Below are 22430 nucleotides of genomic sequence, written 5' to 3'. Positions count from 1 at the left end.
GTTTCTCCTCAGGCGCAAGCTGCATAATGGCGGCGGCTCTTTTAATACAGAGGCTGGCGGCATTTATTATATTGGCAGTCACGGTGCAGGGGAGTGCTTGCTTGCTCTCCATGCGGCCCGGGCCCCCCCAGCTGCCGGGCCCCATAGCAGCTGCACCCCCTGCACCCACGGTAGTTCTGCCACTGTTGCAGAGTATATGCTAGTTCAAGAAACCACATAAGTGGACTTATGAATTCTAAGCTACACCTGAGGCTTGTATACTAAGCTGGGTGTGTCATGGCTCATTTGATGTTTGAGGTCATGGTTGGTTTACTGTAGGTTCTACTTTGATGTTTGGGCCACCTGGATAACGCAATTTGTAGAAATGCCTTATTTTACATAGAGGTAGCACTCCACAAAGTAAGCTAATATATATAGAAATATATATTATTTATACTAACCATAGGGATCTAGAACAGGTATTCCCAACCACGATCCTGAAGGCACACCAGCAGTGCAGTTTTTAGTGATATTCAGGCTTCAGCACAGATGGTTTAGAATCCCTCAGATACTAATTAAGTCACCTGTGCTCAAGCCTGGATATCTACAAAACCTGCACTGTTGGTGTGCCTTGAGGACCGTGGTTGGGAATGCCTGATCTAGAAGATCGTTACTTGAAGGACTCCATTAAAATAAAGGAGTCCTGTTTAGAAGACCAGAAGCACATCAAAAGTAACTCAGTCTCTACAGCGCTTTTCATTTGTCTTTATGCACTTAACAGGCCTCAAATTAAGGGGTTGTGATATATTAGATTGACATTGGAAAAGGTTGACCTAAGTATTTAAAAAAAAAAAAGAATTGGTGTCTATGTTGACACCTTTACATGTTTCCTGTGTATCCCCACATGGCTTGCTTCGCTCACCATGCTTTGGCCCAGGTGCCTTGCTCAGCACATTCTGCGCTTGGCACACGTTATCGGTCCCAGTTGGAGTTCATGTGGATGGTAAATGATCCAAGTAAAAAAAAAAAATAATCGCCCCCCCCCCCCCCCCCCCCCCCAAAAAAAAACTTTTGCTTAATTAGACCATATGGTCTTTTGACTGCTGACCTGGACATGTCTATCAGCCATCTGGATAACTAATCAAGAAAGAAAGTGGACTGTAGCTCAAAACATGAAAAAAGGAATTATTTAAACCAGGGGTCCTCAAACTATTTTACTCTGGGACCCCATCCTACAATAAAAATAATTACAGTTCCCCAGCAAGTTACTGCAGACAATTCAACAGATTTTTCAGACTCCTTGAATAACTGACAGATTGGAAAAGTCATCAGCCTGATGGTCAGCAACATGGTGTCGTGACCCCATGCTGAAAAGGTTGGGATCACTTTGGGGTCAGGCCCCACAGTTTGAGAACCGCTGACTTAAACAAAACTAGATGGGGATAGAGTGAGAGTGACTACAGTGGGCCCTCAATTCCTAAAGTTAGTGCACTTAAAAATGTGTTTTTAATTGCTGGTGCACTGTGGGCTGGTTTTGAAGGAACTCAGGGGCAGATTTATTAATCTTGGTGAAGTGATAAAGTGGCTGGTGATAACACACAATCCAATCAGCTCATAACTGTCATTTTTAAAACCCACCTGTAACTTGACAGGTTAGGAGCTGATTGGATGGTGCATTATCACTGGACACTTTATCACTTCACCTAGATTAATACATTTCTTAAATTGTTCTTCTATTCACCAGACCGGAATGTATGTGTGAATTAGGCATCGGTACACACGGGGGCGATATTGGCTGAAATCGCTGGAAATATGGTCGCTGAGCGACCATATTGCCAGTGATTTGGAGTGCTGCTGGCGATAAATCGCCAGCTGCGCGCTCCCGTGTGTACTCCCTAATGGTCGCTGGAGCATGCTCCTGCGACCAGCGACTTCCCCCGGCAGCTGAGCAGGAGGTCAGCGGAGTTCAGCGGCAGAAGGATTCCCTTCTGCTGCTGCTCCCTCCTCCCTTCGTGTCCCTCCCTTCCTTCTCCGTGACAGCAGCAGACGCTGCTGCTGCTCCCTCCTCCGTTCGGGTCTCCGTCTCTCCCCCCCCCCTTCGCCGCGTGATAGCAGCAACCAGACACTGCTGCTCCCCCCGCCACGTGACAGTAGCAGTGTCTCCTTTTCATCGCTGATGAAAAGGAGACACTGAGCAATATGATTGCTGGCAATATATCGCTAGCAATCATATTGCACCGTGTGTACACAGCATTAGGGGGATACAGTATGTATGAATTATCAGTTTGTAAAACTTGCCACTTGTGTTTATGCCCAATATTTAAAAGGAGAATGTCTTTAATTTTAGGATATGGCTCGAAAAGTATTAACCTTTTCAATTACAGGAATAATACAATCAGAAGTGCCAGGTTTTACAACCCAGTGCTACATATATAAACCCCTTTGTGTGCACCGTGGTTGCTGTTCTGTGGGATCTACTGTATGTGGTATAAAATCTACATACTGTATACATCTGTGGTATAAGTCTAGGTGCTGTACAATAGCATTACACCAGTTAATGGCTAACTACATTTAAGAAAGCATTTGGAAGTTTGATGACCATTTGCTTCCTGGCATGTCTCCAGTTGCGTTATTTCATGACATTATATTTTCGTGAAAACTAGTTCAAGCAGTCCGCGCTGGATTTGACAAAACCCAGCAAGCTTACCATTTGCAAAGGTCTCTGCAGTACAAAATTCACATTTTTTTTCGATTTTGCGGATGAATCACTATAATTGGGTTTATAATTGATTCTAAAGAGACCTATACACGTGGCGATTTTAGCACGTTTTCTAAGAGATCTGACTCGATCGCTTTGAAATGAAGCACAGATCGCTCTGTGTGTATACCCCCGAGCAACGGACTGCACATCGCCTGACTAGATCTTGACTACATGTAGTCTAGATCTAGTCAAATCGTCAGCCTGTGCTCACCAGAACACTGGTTAGCACAGATCGCCCAAACACACTTCGCTACGTGTGTATAGATGATCTAGCTGCTGGGATGTTCAAGGGAAGTCATCCTTCCATAGAACGCTCAGCATAGAGGGAAACGCACATCTCAAGGTGTGTATGCCCATTAAGGCTACTACAGATCTTGTATTTCACGGATCACATTGCAAAACAAAATGTTATTTATTTTGAGTTTTGTATAATCTCTCCAGCCATTTTTGGATACATGGAACATGGTCATTAGGTCGACTTATATTGGGTCAAATACTGAAGGTTGACACAGACAAAAGGTCGACACAGGCATTAGGTCGACCTTTTGACTGTCGACCTTCCCAATGTCAACCTCATGTATGTTTTAGGCCTGTCAACCTTCAGTGGTTGAGACAATGTATGTCGACCTTCATTTGGTCATATGGTAGACCTAAGTATCATTATTTTATTGCTGCTTACATGAGACATGTGACATCTAAATTCCATCTATGGAGCTCAATATAAAGCAACAGGTATATTTTGTTTTTGTAAGGTGTTTTTGTTTGTTTGGTTTATTTTATTTTTTTGCATGTTAATTTTTATTTGAATTAAATTGCACATGAAAGGTTACGGTTTTTGTTTGTTTTTTAATCAAGCAGTTTATTCTATGCAAAATGAAATGTCTAACGAAATACTGACACCTAGTGGAAAGAATGTAGATTACATAGACCATATTTATTTTTGCTACATTGCAAACCAAATATGTTTTAATGGATGAATGCTAGATATCAAGAAAAGCCTGAGATTGCTCTATGATGAAGTCCTTTTTAAATGCTGCACATCTGTTTGCCTTTGTGTAGGTTTATTTTCTTAAGGATTGCTGATTAAAAGCATCTGTCAGCAGTTGGGTATTTAGGTTTCATGTCATTTCTTCGTCCCTGCCAATTCCTTCATAATGCTGTTTGAGTGGGTATTTAGATTTTAATCTAACAGTCAATACTATTGGTTGACACAATTAATTATTAGGCATACATTACTTTTATATCAAACATTTCCATGTTGACCTTTTGGGGCCAACCTAGACACTTTAGATCCAATGAACCCAACCTATTTGAGAGGGCATAGCAAAGTCTCCCTAATGTTATCCCCCCAGCTCTTCTAATTGGCCAAAAGAGATAGTACTGCCCCATATGGTTTTAATGTCTGTTAGACACTTAAATCTGAACTGAATTGTCCTCCTGCGCTGCTTACTCAGTACGTATCTCCTAATTATTATTATGACTATTATTTACAGCACAACTGGGACAATTGGAATTTGTATGACGTTTGCATTAAAAATTGCAACCCTGCTATCTGGGGAAGGGGGTGACCCAGTAGTACCAGCCCTTCCTGGATCCGCCTCTGGTACTGCGGAGAATTCTCCTGTGATGTCTATAGACCTGCAGCCTATTTTTCACAGCTGTTATTGGAATCTCAGTGCAGTTGGACATTTGGTGACTATACTATTTCTGTCTCTGTTGTGCAGAGTTCTGGTGAGCTGACCCAGAGTGCAGATGAAGACTGTTTGCTGGACGCCCCTCTTCTACCATCACAGAAACTTCAGTCAGAGATCCAGCCAACCTTTCTCCCGGTTCCCACAGTCAGCGTTAACATTCTACTAGTACTGCTGCAGGTGGGCAAGCGACAAAATAGAAATGCCAGCACAATCAACTGTTTATATACAAACATACAGATGTCATAGAAATGTTGTATATTATTTACATGCATGCTCTCTGGTTCATAAACCATTTGAATTAACCTTTAGATTAACATCCTTCAGCTATATTGGATAATAAAAGCATAGTCTAGAGCAGTGGTAGCCAACCCTAGCCCTCGAGAGCTACCAACAGTTCACATTTTCCAGACAACCTAGCTGCTGCACTCATTAATCACTGACCCATTTTAAAAGATACACAGATGGAGCTAATTAGCTCACGTGATTCTGTGAGGAGACCTGCAAAACATGCACTGTTGGTAGCTCTCGAGGACTAGGGTTGGCTACCCCAGGTCTAGAGGTTGCACTGAGTAGTACTGGCTGTACAGTACGTGTGTTGTGCACTTTACCAGAGTATACTAACCATTTACACTACACGTGTGCCTCTTTAATATCAGTGTAAACGTTTCTTTTTGCGGTACTTGTTTCCTAGCACTGCGCCACCGATTAACAATGGAAGGCATAGGGTCTGAAAAATCGGTCGCATCGACCAGATCACATGCGTTGCGAACGATTCGGCCCGATTTTTAATTGTACAGCCACCCTGATTGGTAATTACTATGTCAAATGCCCCCCCATCGGGCTCGGTGGCTTGCTGTGCTCGCCACACTATATAAAATCAACTCCACTCCGACGTGGATAGTGGGGGTATGAAATGGTTGGAGGATGCGTACCGCCGCCCCGCGCGGGATCGCTGCGCTTGCCACGATTCGGGTTGGCGTTTATCGTGGCGTTTAGTTAACAATGGGGGGCATTTGACCTAATAATTAACCGTCATGGTGGGTATACAATTAAAAATCGGGTCTGGAGGGGCATTTTACATTGTAATCAGCCATCAGGGTGACTGTACAATGTAAAATCGGGTCGGTTGCGTCGCATCGCATTCCATTGTAATGGCATGCGATGCGACCGATTTTAAAATTGTATGCAAATGTCTTTAAACCCCGAAAATCGGTTCGGTTGGGTCTGATCTGGTCCCATCGCATACCTTAAGTTATGGTATGTGATGGGACCCGACGAGCACCATGCTAGGAAACAAGTACCCTTTTTGCTAACTGTTCCCACTTATCTTTTAACATTCTACTAATTTGAGAGTAATATTCAACAATTACATTTCAATTGATAAGTTGAGCACTTATTTACATTAAGGCACACCATATTAGCAAACACATTTCACATTATCACACTCCAACAACATTTCTATATTTTACACTTAGTAAATACTAAGTAGTACATAGTATTCTATGTTATCAGTTGGTGACAAATCCAATATCTGTATTAACTGTTATTAATCTGTTCTAAGAGCGCACCTAACGTGCTGTCCCCTGCAATCTCTTCCCCCCCCCCCCCCCCCCCAGTAAGTAGCGACCAGGGCTAGCGTTATCCTATCCTGCTGCTAGCTACGGGCTGCGCAAGAGATCTTGTGATAAAAGCAAGATATTGCGCATACATTCGGCCATAACGGGTGCCGGCTTCTCCTCGTTACGCAGGAGAAGTGGGACCTGTTATCTTAAAAACGTAAACGGCTGCATAATACATCTGCCGCAGAGTCATTGGGTTTGGAAACACTCCCGGCTCGATTCAGTTATGGACACATATGGCAGTTCCAGACTTGCTGATTTTTGTTGTGTGCCCCATAGAGCTGTATACAAAAATCAGCAGCTCCAGTGCGAGAAGGGTTCCATGGGTGAGCTAACTCTATTAACACCTAATAATGGGAATTACTCCACTGACTTTATAAGTTCTAAAGGTCTCCATAACCCCTCACCCCCTAGAAAAGGGCCACTTCTGCTTGACTGGGTCAAGTAAGCAATTTGCATGAAGTAAGCAATTTGTAATCGTGCAGTACGGTGTTTTGTATAGATGCTGTAAAATATTGAAATCCTATTTGAAATATAAATCTTGGGAAGGACAGTTACAACATAGGATACTATTGCAAATCTGTCCTTTCATACAGTGCTAAATGGTTTAACACAACCCCTCACCACACCCTACACTAGAGGTGGGCAACAAGCGGCCCTCCAGATGTTGATGAACTACACATCCCAGCATGCCTTGTCTTAGTTTTGCTATTTGGCCAAGATGAAACTAATGCAAGGCATGCTGGGATGTGTAGTTCATTAACATCTGGAGGGCCGCTTGTTGCCCATCCCTGCCCTACACGCACCCCAGTGACCTCCACCACAAAAAAATGGGGTTATAATATGTATTTTTTGAGCAGTGTAATATCAAATATTTCTCTTACCAGGTGCCATTTGTAGCTCTGGCTTCCATCGCTGGGTATTTTTGCTTATACAGTAATGAAGAGGATATATGTAAGAAGTACACCACACCGTTTAATCTCACCACCACTGTGATCATTGCCAAAGTCATCCTGTGGTTGCTTCATGCGCTCAATGAGCGTTTTGTCCAACACCAGCATTTCCGTGTGAGGAACAGAGGCTACCTTAACCTGTACCGCTCCACTAGGCACCTCACCACACTTCCTCTAATGATCCAGTCCACAGGTACTTTATTATGTGTCCTATACAATGACTACATATTACTGTCCTTTTTTTATTAATAATTTTATTTATATAGCACTTCTCTCCGGTAGAAAGCATGAACGCACTAACATACTGTAGATTATATGATGACAGAGGTGACGGTACTATAAAACAGCTGTTTCCTACATCGTTATTGACAAATGTTTTATATTGTTGACTATTGAAAATAATTTAATTTGGTAAATGTGCTGCAGTAATTAAGGGCAGTAACCTGCTGTATAGTCAAAACAAGGCAGTGGGAAGTTACAGAAAGCTCATGTTTTGGATGGGATTGTGCAAAGATCTACTGGGATACTCCCAGCTCTGCTGTTTGATTCAATGAGGTCATCGGTCACTGCAGTTGCCATCTTGGGTGACCCCTGCTGCCTGGAAACATGGATAGCAAGTTTCCTGACTTTCTCCAGGAACAGTGCTAGAAGAAAGTAAGCTGCCCACAGCTGACTCTGAATAATAACTGCATTACTATTGGTGCCCGTAATTTTTGTCGCAGAAAGCGTTTTTTTTTTTTTTTTTCCCACCGCCACCCACAACTTATTCCTCTACCTTACACATCGGGTGCAACTGCAGGGTGGTGTGAAGTCCGTTCCTGAGGTTTATTACAAATGGATTTAGTATTTGGCCTGATTAGCTGCTGTGGAATACTTTCCAAGAGACCTATGCAACCAGATCTAATGCCATATGTTTTGGGCATGTAAATTGTAAGGACAGTCCTGTCTACCTGATGGTCCCTGACATAGCAAGTGCCTATTCTCTTAACCCGCACTGTTGTAATTTCCTTGTGGGATACTCACAAGGGCCTCTTTAACTGGTTTGATGGTGCTTCATTTTTTATTTTTTTTTACCTTGTACGCCATCAACCCTAGTTATGCCTCTGCTCCTGCCATAGCTGCAGCCAGTCCCAAACTAGACAGCCAAGGATGGAATCTATGAGTAAGATGAGCCCACCCCCCTTCCCCAGTATGGAGGTGATGGTGTCAGTAAATGGTCAAATAACATTGTAATAGGTTGCATGAACAGACCCAGCAAGGCTTCCCAATCATGATGGCACTTGTCCGACCGCAAGTGCCAGCATGCCCAGAAATCTAGAACCCACTGGCACCTGTTTTCATGCTATGACCAGTCAGCGCAGAGCTACAGTATATCTTCCAGGCTTACAATTCCAACTCTGATTTAAGTTTATTTCAAATGCAAATCTTTTATTGCACACCACTGACTACATTTTCCAAACATCTAGACAGATCGCTTAGAAAATAGACCAAAATCACACCATGTTTATGCCCCTTTATTTCATACTTGCCTACCTGACCCTCTCAATGAGGGAGAAAATGCTCTGTTCCTGGACTTCCCTGGTAATGTATGATTGCTAGCACCTGTGGTGTAACACCTTTCTATCAATTACCTATCTCACCACAGGTGATGGCAATCATACATTACCAGGGAAGTCCAGGAACAGAACATTTTCTCCCTCATTGAGAGGGTCAGGTAGGCAAGTATGAAATAAAGGGGCATAAACATGGTGTGATTTTGGTCTATTTTCTAAGCGATCTGTCTAGATGTTTGGAAAATGTAGTCAGTGGTGTGCAATAAAAGATTTGCATTGCATACTTGCCTACCTGACCTTCTTCATGAGGGAGAAAATGCTCTGTCCCTGGACTTCCCTGGTAATGTATGATTGCCATCACCTGTGGTGAGATAGGTAATTGATAAGAAAGGTGTTAAACCACAGGTGCTAGCAATCATACATTACCAGGGAAGTCCAGGAACAGAGCATTTTCTCCCTCATGAAGATGGTCAGGTAGGCAAGTATGCATTATTTATTTATTATTAAGTTATTTATATAGCGTACACCAATTTTGCGGCGCTTCGCAGAAAATAGTTGAACAGTCACATCAGTCCCTTCCCCAGTGGAGCTTGCAATCTATATTACCTACCACACGCACACACACAGACATTCTAGGGTTCATTTTATTGGGAGCCAATTAACCTACCAGTATATTTTTGGATTGTTGGAGGAAACCGGAGTACCCGGAGGAAACCCATGAAAGTACAGGGAGAATATACAAACTCCAAACAGTAAGGGACATTTTGGGAATCAAACCCATGACCTAAGTGTTTACAATTCAAGACAATAGAGGACAACTACAGGGTTTATAAACCTATCTGCATCAACAGACCTCACTGAATTAAGTATTAGGCTGGCGTATAACCAAGGGATTAGGGGCCTGATACAGGTTCACTCGCAAAGCACATTTGGTCTGTAAATGGACAAAACCATGTGCACTGCAGGTGGGGCAGATGTAACATGTGCAGAATTTGGGTGAGTTATTTTGTTTCTGTGCAGGGTAAATACTGACTGCTTTATTTTTACACTGCAAGTTAGATATCAGGTTGAATACACCTTACCCAAATGTAACTCTTTCTGCACATGTTTTTTCTATTAGCAAACCAAATGTGTTTGCGAGTGAAGTTGAATCACCCCCTAAATACCATTGAGGAAAGTGTAAAAATGGTTTAGGTAAGAGAAGCACATGAGCGAGGAGGGCCCTGCTTGTGAGATCACATACTAAGGGGGATATTCAGTCGCCGTCGAGCATCTCCCGTGGGGGAGATGCTCGACGGGCCCTATTCAATGCTGTCTTCCCCGACAGCATTGAACAGGGTTTCCTGGCAGAACGAGCCCGACATCTCTAGCTGTCGGGCTCGTTCTGCCGAGAACAGCCGGGAAGTGACGAGCTGCCGGCTGCATCTCGTCACTTCCCGGCCGCAACTCGCGGCCACGCCCCCTTCTCGTCCCGCTGCAGGCGGGACATTGAATCCCGCCTGCATGTTCTCGGTCGAGCTGACCGTGAACGGGACTGGGTCACGGCAGGCGAGCAAGCTCATCTGCCGTGACCCGAAGATTGAATACCCCCCGAAAGGGGAGCCGCAATGGATTTTTCTGTTTTGACAGGTGGGAGGAGGAAAAGTACTAATGGAAGAACATGGTTTGTTATTTCAATTTTGTGCACATTGTTGTGTCTGATTCTAGTGGCAAATGTCATAAAGGATACACAAATCTAACTATGCAAATGTTTTTATTTTACTAATGTGTATCTTAAAGCCCTATACAGACTGGATGTTTTTGCCCAGCGTGTATGAGGAGCGATGATGTGAAATTCGCTGGACAGAAAATTGCTCATTGAGTGGGTTTTGTTTGGCTGGTAAAACAGCTTTAAAGTAGCTCAAAATATCAAAAATGAGCTACTTTCAGCTCAAAATCAACCTGTGTATATGGGACTCTGTGCAGTGGAATGTCTTTAAAACAGGTTTCACATGCAGCCACAAGGTGGTGCTATCTGACCAAATTAGGTCTTGTATTATCATTTTAAGAACTCCTACAGCAGATAAACATATGCTTATTTCTACTGCCATACAGTACAGCCCAATAAGGGTTTTCTGTAAGAAAAATGTCACTGTCCATCAGCAGGAATGTCTGCTGTGTAGCCCCTTCACAGGGGCATTTTAAGAGAGGAGGAGATATGTGCAGCCTCCTCCGGCCAGGCCCCCTCCTTTCGGCCGGCAGCAGTACTTCTGGTCTAAGCACTAGAGTGCTGAGACCCAACTGCGTATTCGCGGATCTCTGGCAATTTTTGCGTTGCTGCTACTGCCATCATTGGGGAGTCTGAGCATTAGAGTGTTCAGACTCCACTGCTCAAGCACAGATAGTCAGAAAAATGGCTATTTCAACAGTGCTCCTGCCGCCGCCGCTGGACTCCGGAGGGTAAGTATCAAAAAAATGGGTTCGTATAATAATGCAATGTAAATGGGATTGAGTGGTCTACTGCAAATTGCCTAGCTCTCTATAATAAGGAATTTTTGTTACTTTTGTCATATTGCAGGTGTTGGGGCAGCCATGTAGAGACTAAGGACCTTATTCTGGTCCACAAGCAGAGCTGCAAAATCAGCAGCTTTGCGTGTGGATTAAACATTGCCTGCACGAACGCCACCCCCCTTGCGCGCAGAGTGCCGACCATTGAATGATTTCTACAGTGCTCGAACATGTAAGACACCTCTCTGGTTTCTTACATCTGCTGGCGCCATGTGCAGGAAGAGGGTGGGCATCCCCGCACCCACGTCATGGGCGCATTAGCATGGGAATGCCCTGTGTTTTTATGGCAACGCCCATGAAACGCTAGGCGTTCCTATGGACTTGACTCCCATCCGCACTGCTAGGTGCGAGCTGTACGGCGAAGAAGCAGTTACATAGTTACATAGTAGGTAAGGCTGAAAAAAGACTTGCGTTCTTCTAGTTCAACCTGGTATAGATATCCATTGCTGATTTGGTAGTTTCTGATATTTTACAGACAGATTATATTTCTTATTTGTACCCATGGATGTTTTTCTCCAGTAAATGTTTGTCCAACTTTGCCTTGAACGCATTTAATGAGCCAGCCGTTACCACCTCTCTGTGAAGAGAGTTCCAGAGTTTGACTGTTCTGACCGTAAAGAAATTCTTTCTACTAGCTGAATGAAATCTTTTTTCTTCTAATCTATACTCATGCCCTCGTGTCCTAGATTCCCTTCTAGTAGAAAATAGGGTGTGTGACAGTTCCTTATATTGGCCCTTGATATACTTGTACATGTTGAGCATGTCCCCCCTTAAACGTCTCTTTTCCAATGTAAATAGTCCCAAATTGCTTAATCTCACCCCGTAGCTTAAATTCTCCAATCCCCTAATAAGCTTTGTTGCTCGCCTTTGGACTTTTTCTAATTCTATGATGTCCTTTTTATAGTGTGGGGCCCAGAACTGCACTCCGTACTCGAGGTGAGGTCTCACCAATGCTTTATACAGTGGCATAATTACCTTTGAGTCCCTAGTTTCCATTCCCCTCTTAATACATGCCAGAATTTTGTTGGCCTTTTCTGTAGCTACATTACAATGGGCACTACATCCCAGTTTGCTGTCTATTTGGACTCCTAGATCCTTTTCAAGTATGGAATTACCCAGTTCCTCCCCGCTAAGGTTGTAACTTGCACACTAGTTGTGTCTCCCAAGGTGCATAACCTTACATTTATCTACATTGAACCTCATCTTCCATTTTTTTGCCCACTCATCTAGAATTGCAAGATCATTTTGAAGCATGGTGACATCTTCTGATGATTTGATGACTTTGCTAAGTTTTGTATCGTCCGCAAAGATGGATACATTGTTGAGTAACCCCATCCCAATATCGTTAATAAAAATGTTAAACAAAATGGGCCCCAAAACCGAGCCCTGGGGCACTCCACTTAGTACCGGTATCATATCTGATACGGCACCATTCACAACCACTCTTTGTTCTCTATTACACAGCCAATTCCCTACCCATTTGCAGATATTTTCACCCAATCCTAGGTTCTCCATTTTATTAATCAATCTCTTGTGTGGGACAGTATCAAATGCTTTAGCGAAATCTAGGTAAATCACATCTACAGCATTTCCATTATCGAGGTTTTTGCTAACCTCTTCATAGAACCCTAGTAGATTAGTTTGGCATGAACGATTTTTCAGGAACCCATGTTGGTTAGTACTGAGTAGACGGTGATGGTCTAAATATTCCTGGATACCATCCCTTAAAAATCCTTCAAATAGTTTACCCACAATTGATGTTAAACTAATGGGTCTGTAATTAGCGGGATCCACCAAGCGGCTGCACATGTGCATAAATGCGCTCCCCGTTCGAACGCGCAAATTAGAATAACCTCTTAAGCTCTGACAATAATGATGATGAAATGATTAAACTTTTTTCTTTTTGTGTGCTGTCCATCCAGCACAAACAACTTTACTAGTATGAAGCACTAGAAACCCTAATGTGGACTATGTGAACCACACATAGGAGGTTATTCTGGTTCACCTGCAAAGGCAAATTCCTTCTCAAATGGACAGAACCATGTGCACTGCAGGGGGGCAGATGTAACATGTGCAGATAGAATTAGATTTGGGTGAGTTATTTTGTTTCTGTGCAGGAAAAATATAGACTGCTTTATTTTTACACTGCAATATAGGTCTCGCTTTGAAGTTAAACCCCACCCAAATCGAATTCTCTCTGCACAAATAACATCTGCCCCACCTGCAGTGCACATGGTTTTATCCATTTGAGAAGGATTTTGCCCTTGCGAGTGAACCAGAATAAGGGACATTATCCTCCTCTAGTGTTCATTCTAGTACCCGCCATACTTGAAAACCCATGCAGTTCCTCTTCCCTGCCTGGGGTGTCGCTGTCTGCTGTGGTGTTTCTAGCGCAGATCTGGTTTGCATATCAGTGCTCATATACAGACCACACTGTGCTAGATGCACTACAGCAGACAGCAACACCCAGGCAGGGAAAATGAACTGCATGGGTTTTCAAATATGGCGAGTGCAAGAATGAACACTACTCCTCTATTCAATCAATACTTGCCTACTATAGATATTGGGATTGCCTCCTGGTACTCGGAGCAGGGAACTCTCCAAAATCCAGTTGGCTTCCCAAACATTATGCCATGGGGGTAGTTTAGGTTAATGCCTTTTTTATTGAATCTGGTTGATAGATTTACAGTGTCTAGATACAGTCAATAGGTTTATCCCAAAGGATGGATGTGCAATAGGAGACACATGATTAACATCATTTTTTTTTTAACCATCTATTTGGAGTAGAGGGAGAATATAATAGAACACAGGTGCTCAAACTCATCCTCAGGACCCCACGCAGTGCAAGTTTTGCAGGTCCCCTCACAGTCACAAAATAATTAGCTCCACCTGTGCACCTGTCATGTTTTGGAAAACGGGAACTGTGTGTGGTCCTGAGGACAGAGTTTGAGAACCTCTGTAATAGAACATAACCAATCCCAAAGCATGGCGAGCGCAGCAAGCCATGTGAGGGTACGTGTTACACTAATTGGGGGGTTCATGCTGACAGTTGTCGACATTGACAACAAAAAAAGTGATAAACTCATGTGTAGGGTTTTCATGTTGACCTTTCCCATGTCCTTTTGACCCTGTCGACCTTTTGGGGGTAGACCTATTGACTGTCTATCTAGAGTCTCTAGACCCTGTCTATCTAATAATCCACACCTCTTTCTATACCCCTACACTTTACTAGTAAGTTTCACTCCTATTGTTAATTGCATATATTTTTGTTTTATTATAAGTAGATTTATTTCTGTAGCCCTTGCACAGCACAGAAAGATGTTTTAAACAGCCAAGGAAAGTGATAGGTGATATTCTGGTCAGTGATAAATTCTCTGACCATAATATCTTTTACAGCAGCACCTTTCATAATGAGGAATGAAGGACGTGCACTAAATGTAACTGTAGCTAAAGCTGCACAGCTACCTTCTTTGTTTTGATTAGGAACAAAATGTAAATACAACCCCCCCCCCCCCCCCCTGAAATAAAGCTAGCTTATTCACAGAGTTGTTGGTGCTTCTCCTTCTCTCTGTCTAGCCATAAAGAAAAATGAATTTTTACAAGGCAAACATTATATACATAAATTACAAAATATTAACATACGTAATTTTATTTTTAGTTCTTTTTTACTTAAGGCATGTGGTGTTTATTGTTCATTTTTTTAATTTACTTCCTAAAAGCATAGCCTTCAACCTTCTTAATGATTTTCTTAAACGCAACAAATTTGTAGTAGCTTTTTTTTTTAATATATAATTATTAATGTCCAATATCTGCAAAAGAAAACACTGTACAACTTTCCGCTCCCCCCAAGCAGCCAACAATAATGCATTCTAGGTTCTCAAACCCTAAAGGTGCCCATACACGGTACAATTGCTGGGTGTGATGAGATGCGTGCTCCTGTCAGACATCTCATCGCACAGCACAAAAAGTGTGCTGCACATAACTTTTGTACTTCATCTCTTCTCATTGTATTGCAAAACCTATGCCATGAGGTGAGATGCAATATTGTATACAATAATTGTACTGTGTATGGGCACCTTTTAATTTAAACATTGTAGCAAAAAAATGGTGGTTGCTGATTCGCTTAGTGCTAATCAAATTTATAGGGCTCTGGGTCACAGCTGTGTTCTTTTGGAGAAGAAAGAGAAAGGTGTTATACCATATTTTTATACTTACTGTAGGTTATTTGGGACAGTGAGTTAAGAAATTGTTGTAAAAAAAATTGACATCATTAAATAAAATACCATATATACTCGAGTATAAGTCGACCCGTATATAAGCCGAGGCACCTAATTTTACAACAAAAAACTGGGAAAACTTATTGACTCAAGTGGGACCCTCACTCGAGTATAAGCCGAGGGGGGCTTTTTCAGCATAAAAAATGTTCTGAAAAAGTAGGCTTATACTCGAGTATATATGGTGTATTGACAAGGGCACCATGTTTAACTGCCATACACCTGAAACGTGGAACTGTTTGTGTATCCGTATAAATAAAGAATTGCATTTTCAATTGCAATGGAATTGCTGTGTTTTCAGCAACATATTCTAGGGGTTGTTTTTTATTCTTGCATGGTTACTGTATAGATGTATTCTCTTTTGTTACACAGGAATGTCATACAGAGAATAAGATTGTGGAGGAAACACAGACAGTGTGATTAATCTAATGAGTTTATTTTGACTAAGAAAGTCTGCATGTGGGTGAACTTATTGTAAAGAATATTTCACTATTCTTTCTTGGCTCTATGTCTGATACACTGGAATGTTGCGTTTCCATCTAACCTTCTTGAACTTTAAAATGAGTCTTCCAGGATTACACTTATGGGTCACTGAGGTCCTAGAATCCAATACAATCTACAATCTTTATAGCTGATTGTGATTACTTTATACACTGCTGTCCTGTGTTTCCTGTGGAGTAAAAACTTCCTCTCTTCAACAATGTGTGTGTGTATGGAATGTTATAGTATGTTTTTAAAGATACAAATCTATATATGGTTATGTGTTTACCGTTTGCACATATGCTTTATATATATATGCACTCCCTACGTTGCTTTGCTTTATCTATCTATCCATTTTAATAAAAAATCTCAATAGGGTTTTAAGTCTGGAGACTTTTTTTTTTTTTCCTGAAGGTATGTTCGAAATAACATGGAGGTACTTATTTATTTATTTATTTATTTACAGTTTCTTATATAGCGCAGCGTATTCCGTTGCACTTTACAATTGGAAACAGTGATTAAACAAACTGGGTAGATACAAACTGACATGGAGGTAGGAGGGCCCTGCTCGCAAGCTTACAATCTATAGGGATAATAGGAGGGATACATAAGGATAGAATTCCATAGCATGGCAGTCCCACTAGATTACAAGATGGTCCTGATGGGATGCAATTAGATATGAATGCTACTGGAGGCTGTGTGGGGATCCTCAATTTGTTAAGGTTGCCTGAAGAGGTGAGTTTTCAGGGTACGCTTGAAATTTTGGAGGCTAGAGGAGAGTCTTAGTGTGCGTGGAAGGTCAATCCATAAGATGGGTGCTGCCCGACAAAAATCCTGCAAGTGGTTCAGGATTACCACTTTATTTGGATGTACCCCCCCCCAAGGGCAGCTTGTAGCGCACAGGACAACCTCGACTATTTTTTTGTTATAATCATATTATTGTATACCATCACACACCCTATAAAAACACATGCGATCGCATGCGATTTTGCGGCAGATGGCCCGGGGCAGAGAGAGCAGTGAATAAATTACATAGGAAAATCGCATGGCCCAAAAATGACCCATGCGATTCAATTTCACTACGCAGAATAGCCCACTAAGCAAATAGCTTAGTGGGCGCCGTGCTAGGAAACAAGTACCATTAAATCTTTTGGTAGATTTGATAATCTAGAATCCAGTGGACATGTTCCATAAGTTGGTTGACATGATTTATGCACAACAGCAGGTAGAGGGGTCATTGGACCTTCATTGACTGGAACTTCTTGCTAGCTGCCATATGTTCTAATGGCTCTCCCTTTTCTATGTCTAATGGCACAAGACCGGGTTGCCCCCTGCCACCTCTTCTGTTGGATTCCTTTCATGGAGGTGCTATACATGGATGTTTCCGTTACATCAGTTGGAGGTGCTACCCTTACAGTTTCTATTTACTTACTGATTACGTTTGTCTATCTCTGCACAACTCTAATGTTATGGCAAATCTAGACACTCTGGGCTTTTTTCCTTTTAAATAGACTTGTCCCTCACCCCACTTTAAAACCAAATATATCTATTTAAATGTTTGGTCCAAATAGAATGTTTCCTTTCAATTCAAGGAAACTAGTTGGGGACAATTGCTTATGTACACAATGTTCCACACACTTTGTTCCGTTTTATTGTTTCTCTCTGGGGGTTGCCATATATTTTGTAATTTCCTAAACACCCCCCCCCCCCCCCCCCCCCCCCAAAAAAAAGCAGCCTAACTGTTGGAGAGGTCAACACCTCTCAGGTGATGAAGCATATTTGGTTTCATATTAACTACAACTGTTTCGAAACTGTGTGCACCAAAGGAATGTGTCAAATGTTACTGACCTTTGACCCCCAAGTTTACTTGCTCCACAGTAATAAGATGCCTATTTCAATGAAAAGAGGTTGACATCTGATCAAGGCTGCCCTATTATTCCTTTACGCTGGAATTCTGACTGCTGGAGCCATGTCATAATTCAGTGTTTTTATGCAACATTGTATAATCAACCTAGAACTAGTGTAACAGTGTATAATCAACCTAGAACTAGTGTTGTTTAATATAATAGGATTTATCTTCTTTCTTTGGTGGTTGGCTTTCTTTTCTTTTTTTTTCCCCCTCCCTCTCTGCTCCTCTCCCATGAAAGCACAGTACCCCTCCCCCATCACAGCACAGTACCCCTGTTCCAACATATTGCACAGCACCGGACCCTCCACGCTACCTCAGTGCTTAGCACCGCTCCCATCACACCACTTCACAATTCCTCACCGCTCCCCCTGATTGTCTGCCGATCTGCATGCCGGAAATGGTCTAACAGCAGGCGTCAAATTCACTGTATGACATGCCGTTTGATACCAACGGACTTTGAGCAGTGGTCTGTACACAAATCACACCGATACATATGGGCCATCTTTTTAAACATAATTGGAGGTTTTCTGGTAATACATCACCTCATATTGTTGATACATGGCATCAAAGGAAAGGCATGCACAGCCAGGGCTGTTCAAGAAGAGGTGTTCCATTTAGACCCCTGCCCTGGGGGGGTTAGGGGAGCAGTCGCCAAGTAGACTCTACCATCACACTCAAACAGCCTTGTGGTTTTATTCTGTACTGGCTATATCAGCCATATGCATCAATGTTGAGCCTGAGGTGCACCCTTTAAAATGTGTGATTTCTCCTGGATGTTAAGCAAGAATAGGGTGCAGGGTGTGTAGCACCCTATGACCTAGAACAGTGATGGCTAACCTTGACACTACAGCTGATTAACTACACATCTCAGCATGCCTTGCGTCAGTTTTAGCATGGCCAAATAGCAAAACTGTAGCAGGGCACGCTAGGATGTGTAGTTCAACATCAGCTGGAGTGTCAAGGTTAGCCATCACTGACCTAGAGCATGTGTGCATTATACAGTATGCTTTTGAAGGAGATAAATTGCTTGTTACTGCCAGGCTTAAAGTTGAGCTACAGACAAGCCAGTTCAGGTGCCCACACACTAGAAAGATCTGCGATCTTAAGATGTGCACATAAATTAGCCTTCAAATCTTTGGTCCGCCCTGGACCAAAGATTTCAGATTTCAGATTTTCAGATTTCAGATTTCTTTACCAAAGATTTTTCTTAAGATCCTGTGTGCGTTCCTATGGATCTTTTGTTTAATCTTCTGATCTTTTGTGCAGCACGTAAGATCAGAAGATTCAGCTAAAGATCCACGGGAGCGCGCATCGGACCGATATCGGGCGATTTTTGACCGATTATCGGTAAATATCGTACGATATATCGGCCGATTTATCGAAAATCGGCCAAATCGGCCATAAAAAAAATTCTAGTGTGTGGGCACCTATAGAGTACATGGGCTAATCCAGTTTGTATACAGAATCAGGGAACATTTAGTCTCGGGAAGGAAGAACATAGAGCTGGGTTGCAGTTTAGCACTGCTGCTTCCTGTAAAATGGGCAGATGGGTAATCTCATTGTCAATTGGATTACAGTATTCCAAATTTAGTACTAGAGATTGCTGAGAAAGTGACAGAATGTGTATGTGTGTGTCATCTGTCTGCCAAGGGTGATATAAAGGGTAATAGACAGTATGTAGGCCTTCACCCACCTGGCTTAGTATTTTTAGGCATGTTTGTAATTCAGGTGCTGGTTTGTGAGTCCTAATGTATATGATACAATGAGCATGTTGCAAAGCCATTTTACAATGCCTTTTTTCTTAATGGTTCAGGAAATCATGGCAATCGCAACCACCTGCACCCAGTTTGACACCTCCTCTATCTATAGCTGGTCCATTGCTTAACATGTGCATCTAATATAATATAACTACTATTATGTGTTTAGCTTTTTATAAACGGAACCCTCAATATGTTCTATCTCTGCACTGTAAAAATGCATTGGTGTCCCCTACCAATCTGCAAGTGTGTATATATATAAAGCACTGCGGAATATGGGCATTATTCTGGTTGATTCGCAAGGCTATGAATTCGCAGCCCTGCAAATCCACCAAACCCCACCCGCAGAATGAGCTCCCACCCGCCCCCCCCCTTCGCGGCGCGATTACTCCCGCACAGGCTGTGAATGGATGTTTAGCATCCAATTTAGCATGTTTAGCATAAACATCCATTTGTATGCCGCAGGTAACCTCCCACGCCGACCATCGAAATTTGTGGGAGGTACACGCATATAAAAGTGACTTTCAAGTCCCTTCCATAAGCGTGCACGCTGGGTAGGTGATGTCAGCTGCCAACCCCCCGCACCCGCGTCACCTTCTCATGAGAACACCCATGGAACGCCCAGCGTTCCCATATGGTAATGGGGCAGCCCGGCGCCCCCCTGCATGCCGTCTAGGGTGTGTGGACTCGGCGTACCGAAAGTTCGCCGTGTGTACACGCACCCTACATCTGCACCTGCGCAGAGGCGCAACATCGGTTCAAATGCACGGAGGACCGAATGAATAAAAATAACCTCCTATCTGTACGCTACATAAGAAACTGTTAATAAATAAATATGTTCTATGAGTACTTGTTGCCATTTCATTCTAAAGAATCCTTGTTCTTACAACCCAGCTGTAATGATCTCTGTTCCTTTCTGCTAGGCAATGCTGCTGTCCTCCTAATCGTCTCTGCCCAAGACTCCTTCGGTAGCAGTAGCCTCTATCTCTACCTGGTGCTGAGTGTCCTGATCCTGGAGCTGATCCTATCTGTGATATTCATCCTAATGTACACAGGTGAGAACACACACATACACACAGACACACACATACACAGTCAGTCTGAGAAATTGCTGTGCACTATACACAACCTTGTGTACCAACAGACCTGATGGCCACACTAGTGCACTAGGTATGTGACATCTGCCCCATGTGTTGAGACTGCTTTTTTGTGAAGGCTTGGGGCTAAAAAAAGGAAAACAGGAAACACTAACAATTGAAAGTAGATCATTAAAGTTTTCAGTGTTTGCTTAGAACTCTAAATATCCAAGAGCGTGTATAGGAGGAATATGCCTCTGCCAGAAGCCCTCACAGGACAGGCAACGTAATGGAAATCTAGTAAGATGACATTAAACAAAGTAAGGCATCTACCATATCAGGACACACGAGGAACCAAAATCTCATTGTCACCGTTTATTCTTTATGCATTAGTTATGTTCTTCTTTCTAATATCACGGCTGTCTTCTGGAGGCCTTATCTCTTCCATAGGGAATGGGCATTCTTTACTGTCCCTGGAATGAAAAGTGTTTCCTCCCTCCTGAGCATAGGGTTTCTTTGATGTATGTTTATGCCCTCTCAGTGCTGTTATCTGCACAGATGAGGATTTCTACTATTACCTGCTGAAAGTATGTTCCCTCAGGCTCATTGAAATGGGCCAGAAGCAAGTTTGCAGAATGTGATGACAGATCTAATGCAATGCTTGTATTGCTCACCTAATCAAAGCCCTCTCGCCCTCTGTTTTATTTCTGGGGCTGTCCTCACACGCCAGAGACTACAACGCACAATGACTAATCTACTCACATTAGCTTGGTCAATATTCCAGTGTACAGTATATTCCATCGGATCTTTTCATATAGCGTTTTGGCTGATTTGTAGGAGTCCTTGGGCTTATTTTTGACGGAATGGATTGTAAAACTTTTAAAAGGGCAATAATCCTACTAGCAAAACAAGACTAGAAAAATCATTTCCCTTTTAAATATCAGGCATAAACATGTTCAGATGTGCCGGGTTTACAACCGGACCCTTCATAAATAAACGACCTTGTCACCCAAATAAGCATGGTGTTTTCGTCTGCATTTTTATTTTATTTCTACACCATGCCATAGCAGAGATATGCCTGTTACAGCATTTTCATCTATGTGATATATATACTTGCCTACAAGGTACACTTCACAATCAAGAATATTTTATAACATTGCATAAATATGTCACTGGGAAAATCTATATCTCCAATACTGCGCAAAAGTTTTAGGCCGGTGTGAATAATGCTGCAAAGTAAGAATGCTTTCAATAGTTTATTTCTATCTATTCATAAAATGCAAAGTGAATGAATCGAAATCAAATCAATATTTGATGTGACCACCCTTTGCCTTCAAAATAGCATAGGTTCTACTAGGTCCACTTGCACACAGTTTTTGAAGAAACTTGGGAAGTGGTTCCAATCACCTCAAAGAACTAACCACAGATCGTCTGTGGATGGAGGCTTGCTGAAATCCTTCTGTCTCAGACATACTCTATGATGTTGGGATCAGCTGGGATCCTTGTTCTTTATGCTGAAGATAGTTCTTAACGGCATTTTTTGGGATTGTTGTCCTGTACAATGGAGCTTAAGCCATCTTTGCAGGGACTGGCGATTCTAACGCCAGCCCCGCCATCCCACCAAGGGACACACAAGACGCTCGGGCGCCCCCTGGCAACGGAGCCTGTCTTCGGTCCCCGCCACCTCCCCCGCCGTCGCCGCAGGTACCCCTCGCCGCCCCGAGCGCCCCCCTAACCATCTCCCTGAAGCGGAGACGGACAGGGACATGCAGCGTCCCCACCGAGAGACTGGGAAGCGCGTGCGTGTGAGACACACGCGCGTCCCAGT

General features: G+C 42.7%; 1 protein-coding gene across 2 annotated transcripts in view; it reads left to right on the top strand.

Annotated features, from left to right (window-relative positions):
• TMEM192 (transmembrane protein 192) overlaps nucleotides 1-22430 on the top strand; it is a 64246-nt gene that overhangs the window by 17212 nt on the left and 24604 nt on the right. For both annotated transcript variants that reach the window (XR_014470368.1, XM_083172874.1), the window contains exons 2-4: nucleotides 4465-4611; nucleotides 6941-7199; nucleotides 20450-20581. Coding sequence is in view for 1 of the 2 variants with exons in the window: in XM_083172874.1 (XP_083029000.1) it covers nucleotides 4465-4611; nucleotides 6941-7199; nucleotides 20450-20581 (538 nt within the window). In the remaining variant the exon portion in view is untranslated. The remainder of the gene's footprint in view (nucleotides 1-4464; nucleotides 4612-6940; nucleotides 7200-20449; nucleotides 20582-22430) is intronic.

Source organism: Crinia signifera, chromosome 1, assembly GCF_055691185.1.
Source record: "Crinia signifera chromosome 1, ASM5569118v1, whole genome shotgun sequence".
NCBI classification, from domain to species: Eukaryota; Metazoa; Chordata; class Amphibia; order Anura; family Myobatrachidae; genus Crinia; species Crinia signifera.
The sequence above is the reverse complement of the archived record's forward strand: the minus strand, read 5'-3'. Positions and strand labels throughout refer to the sequence as shown.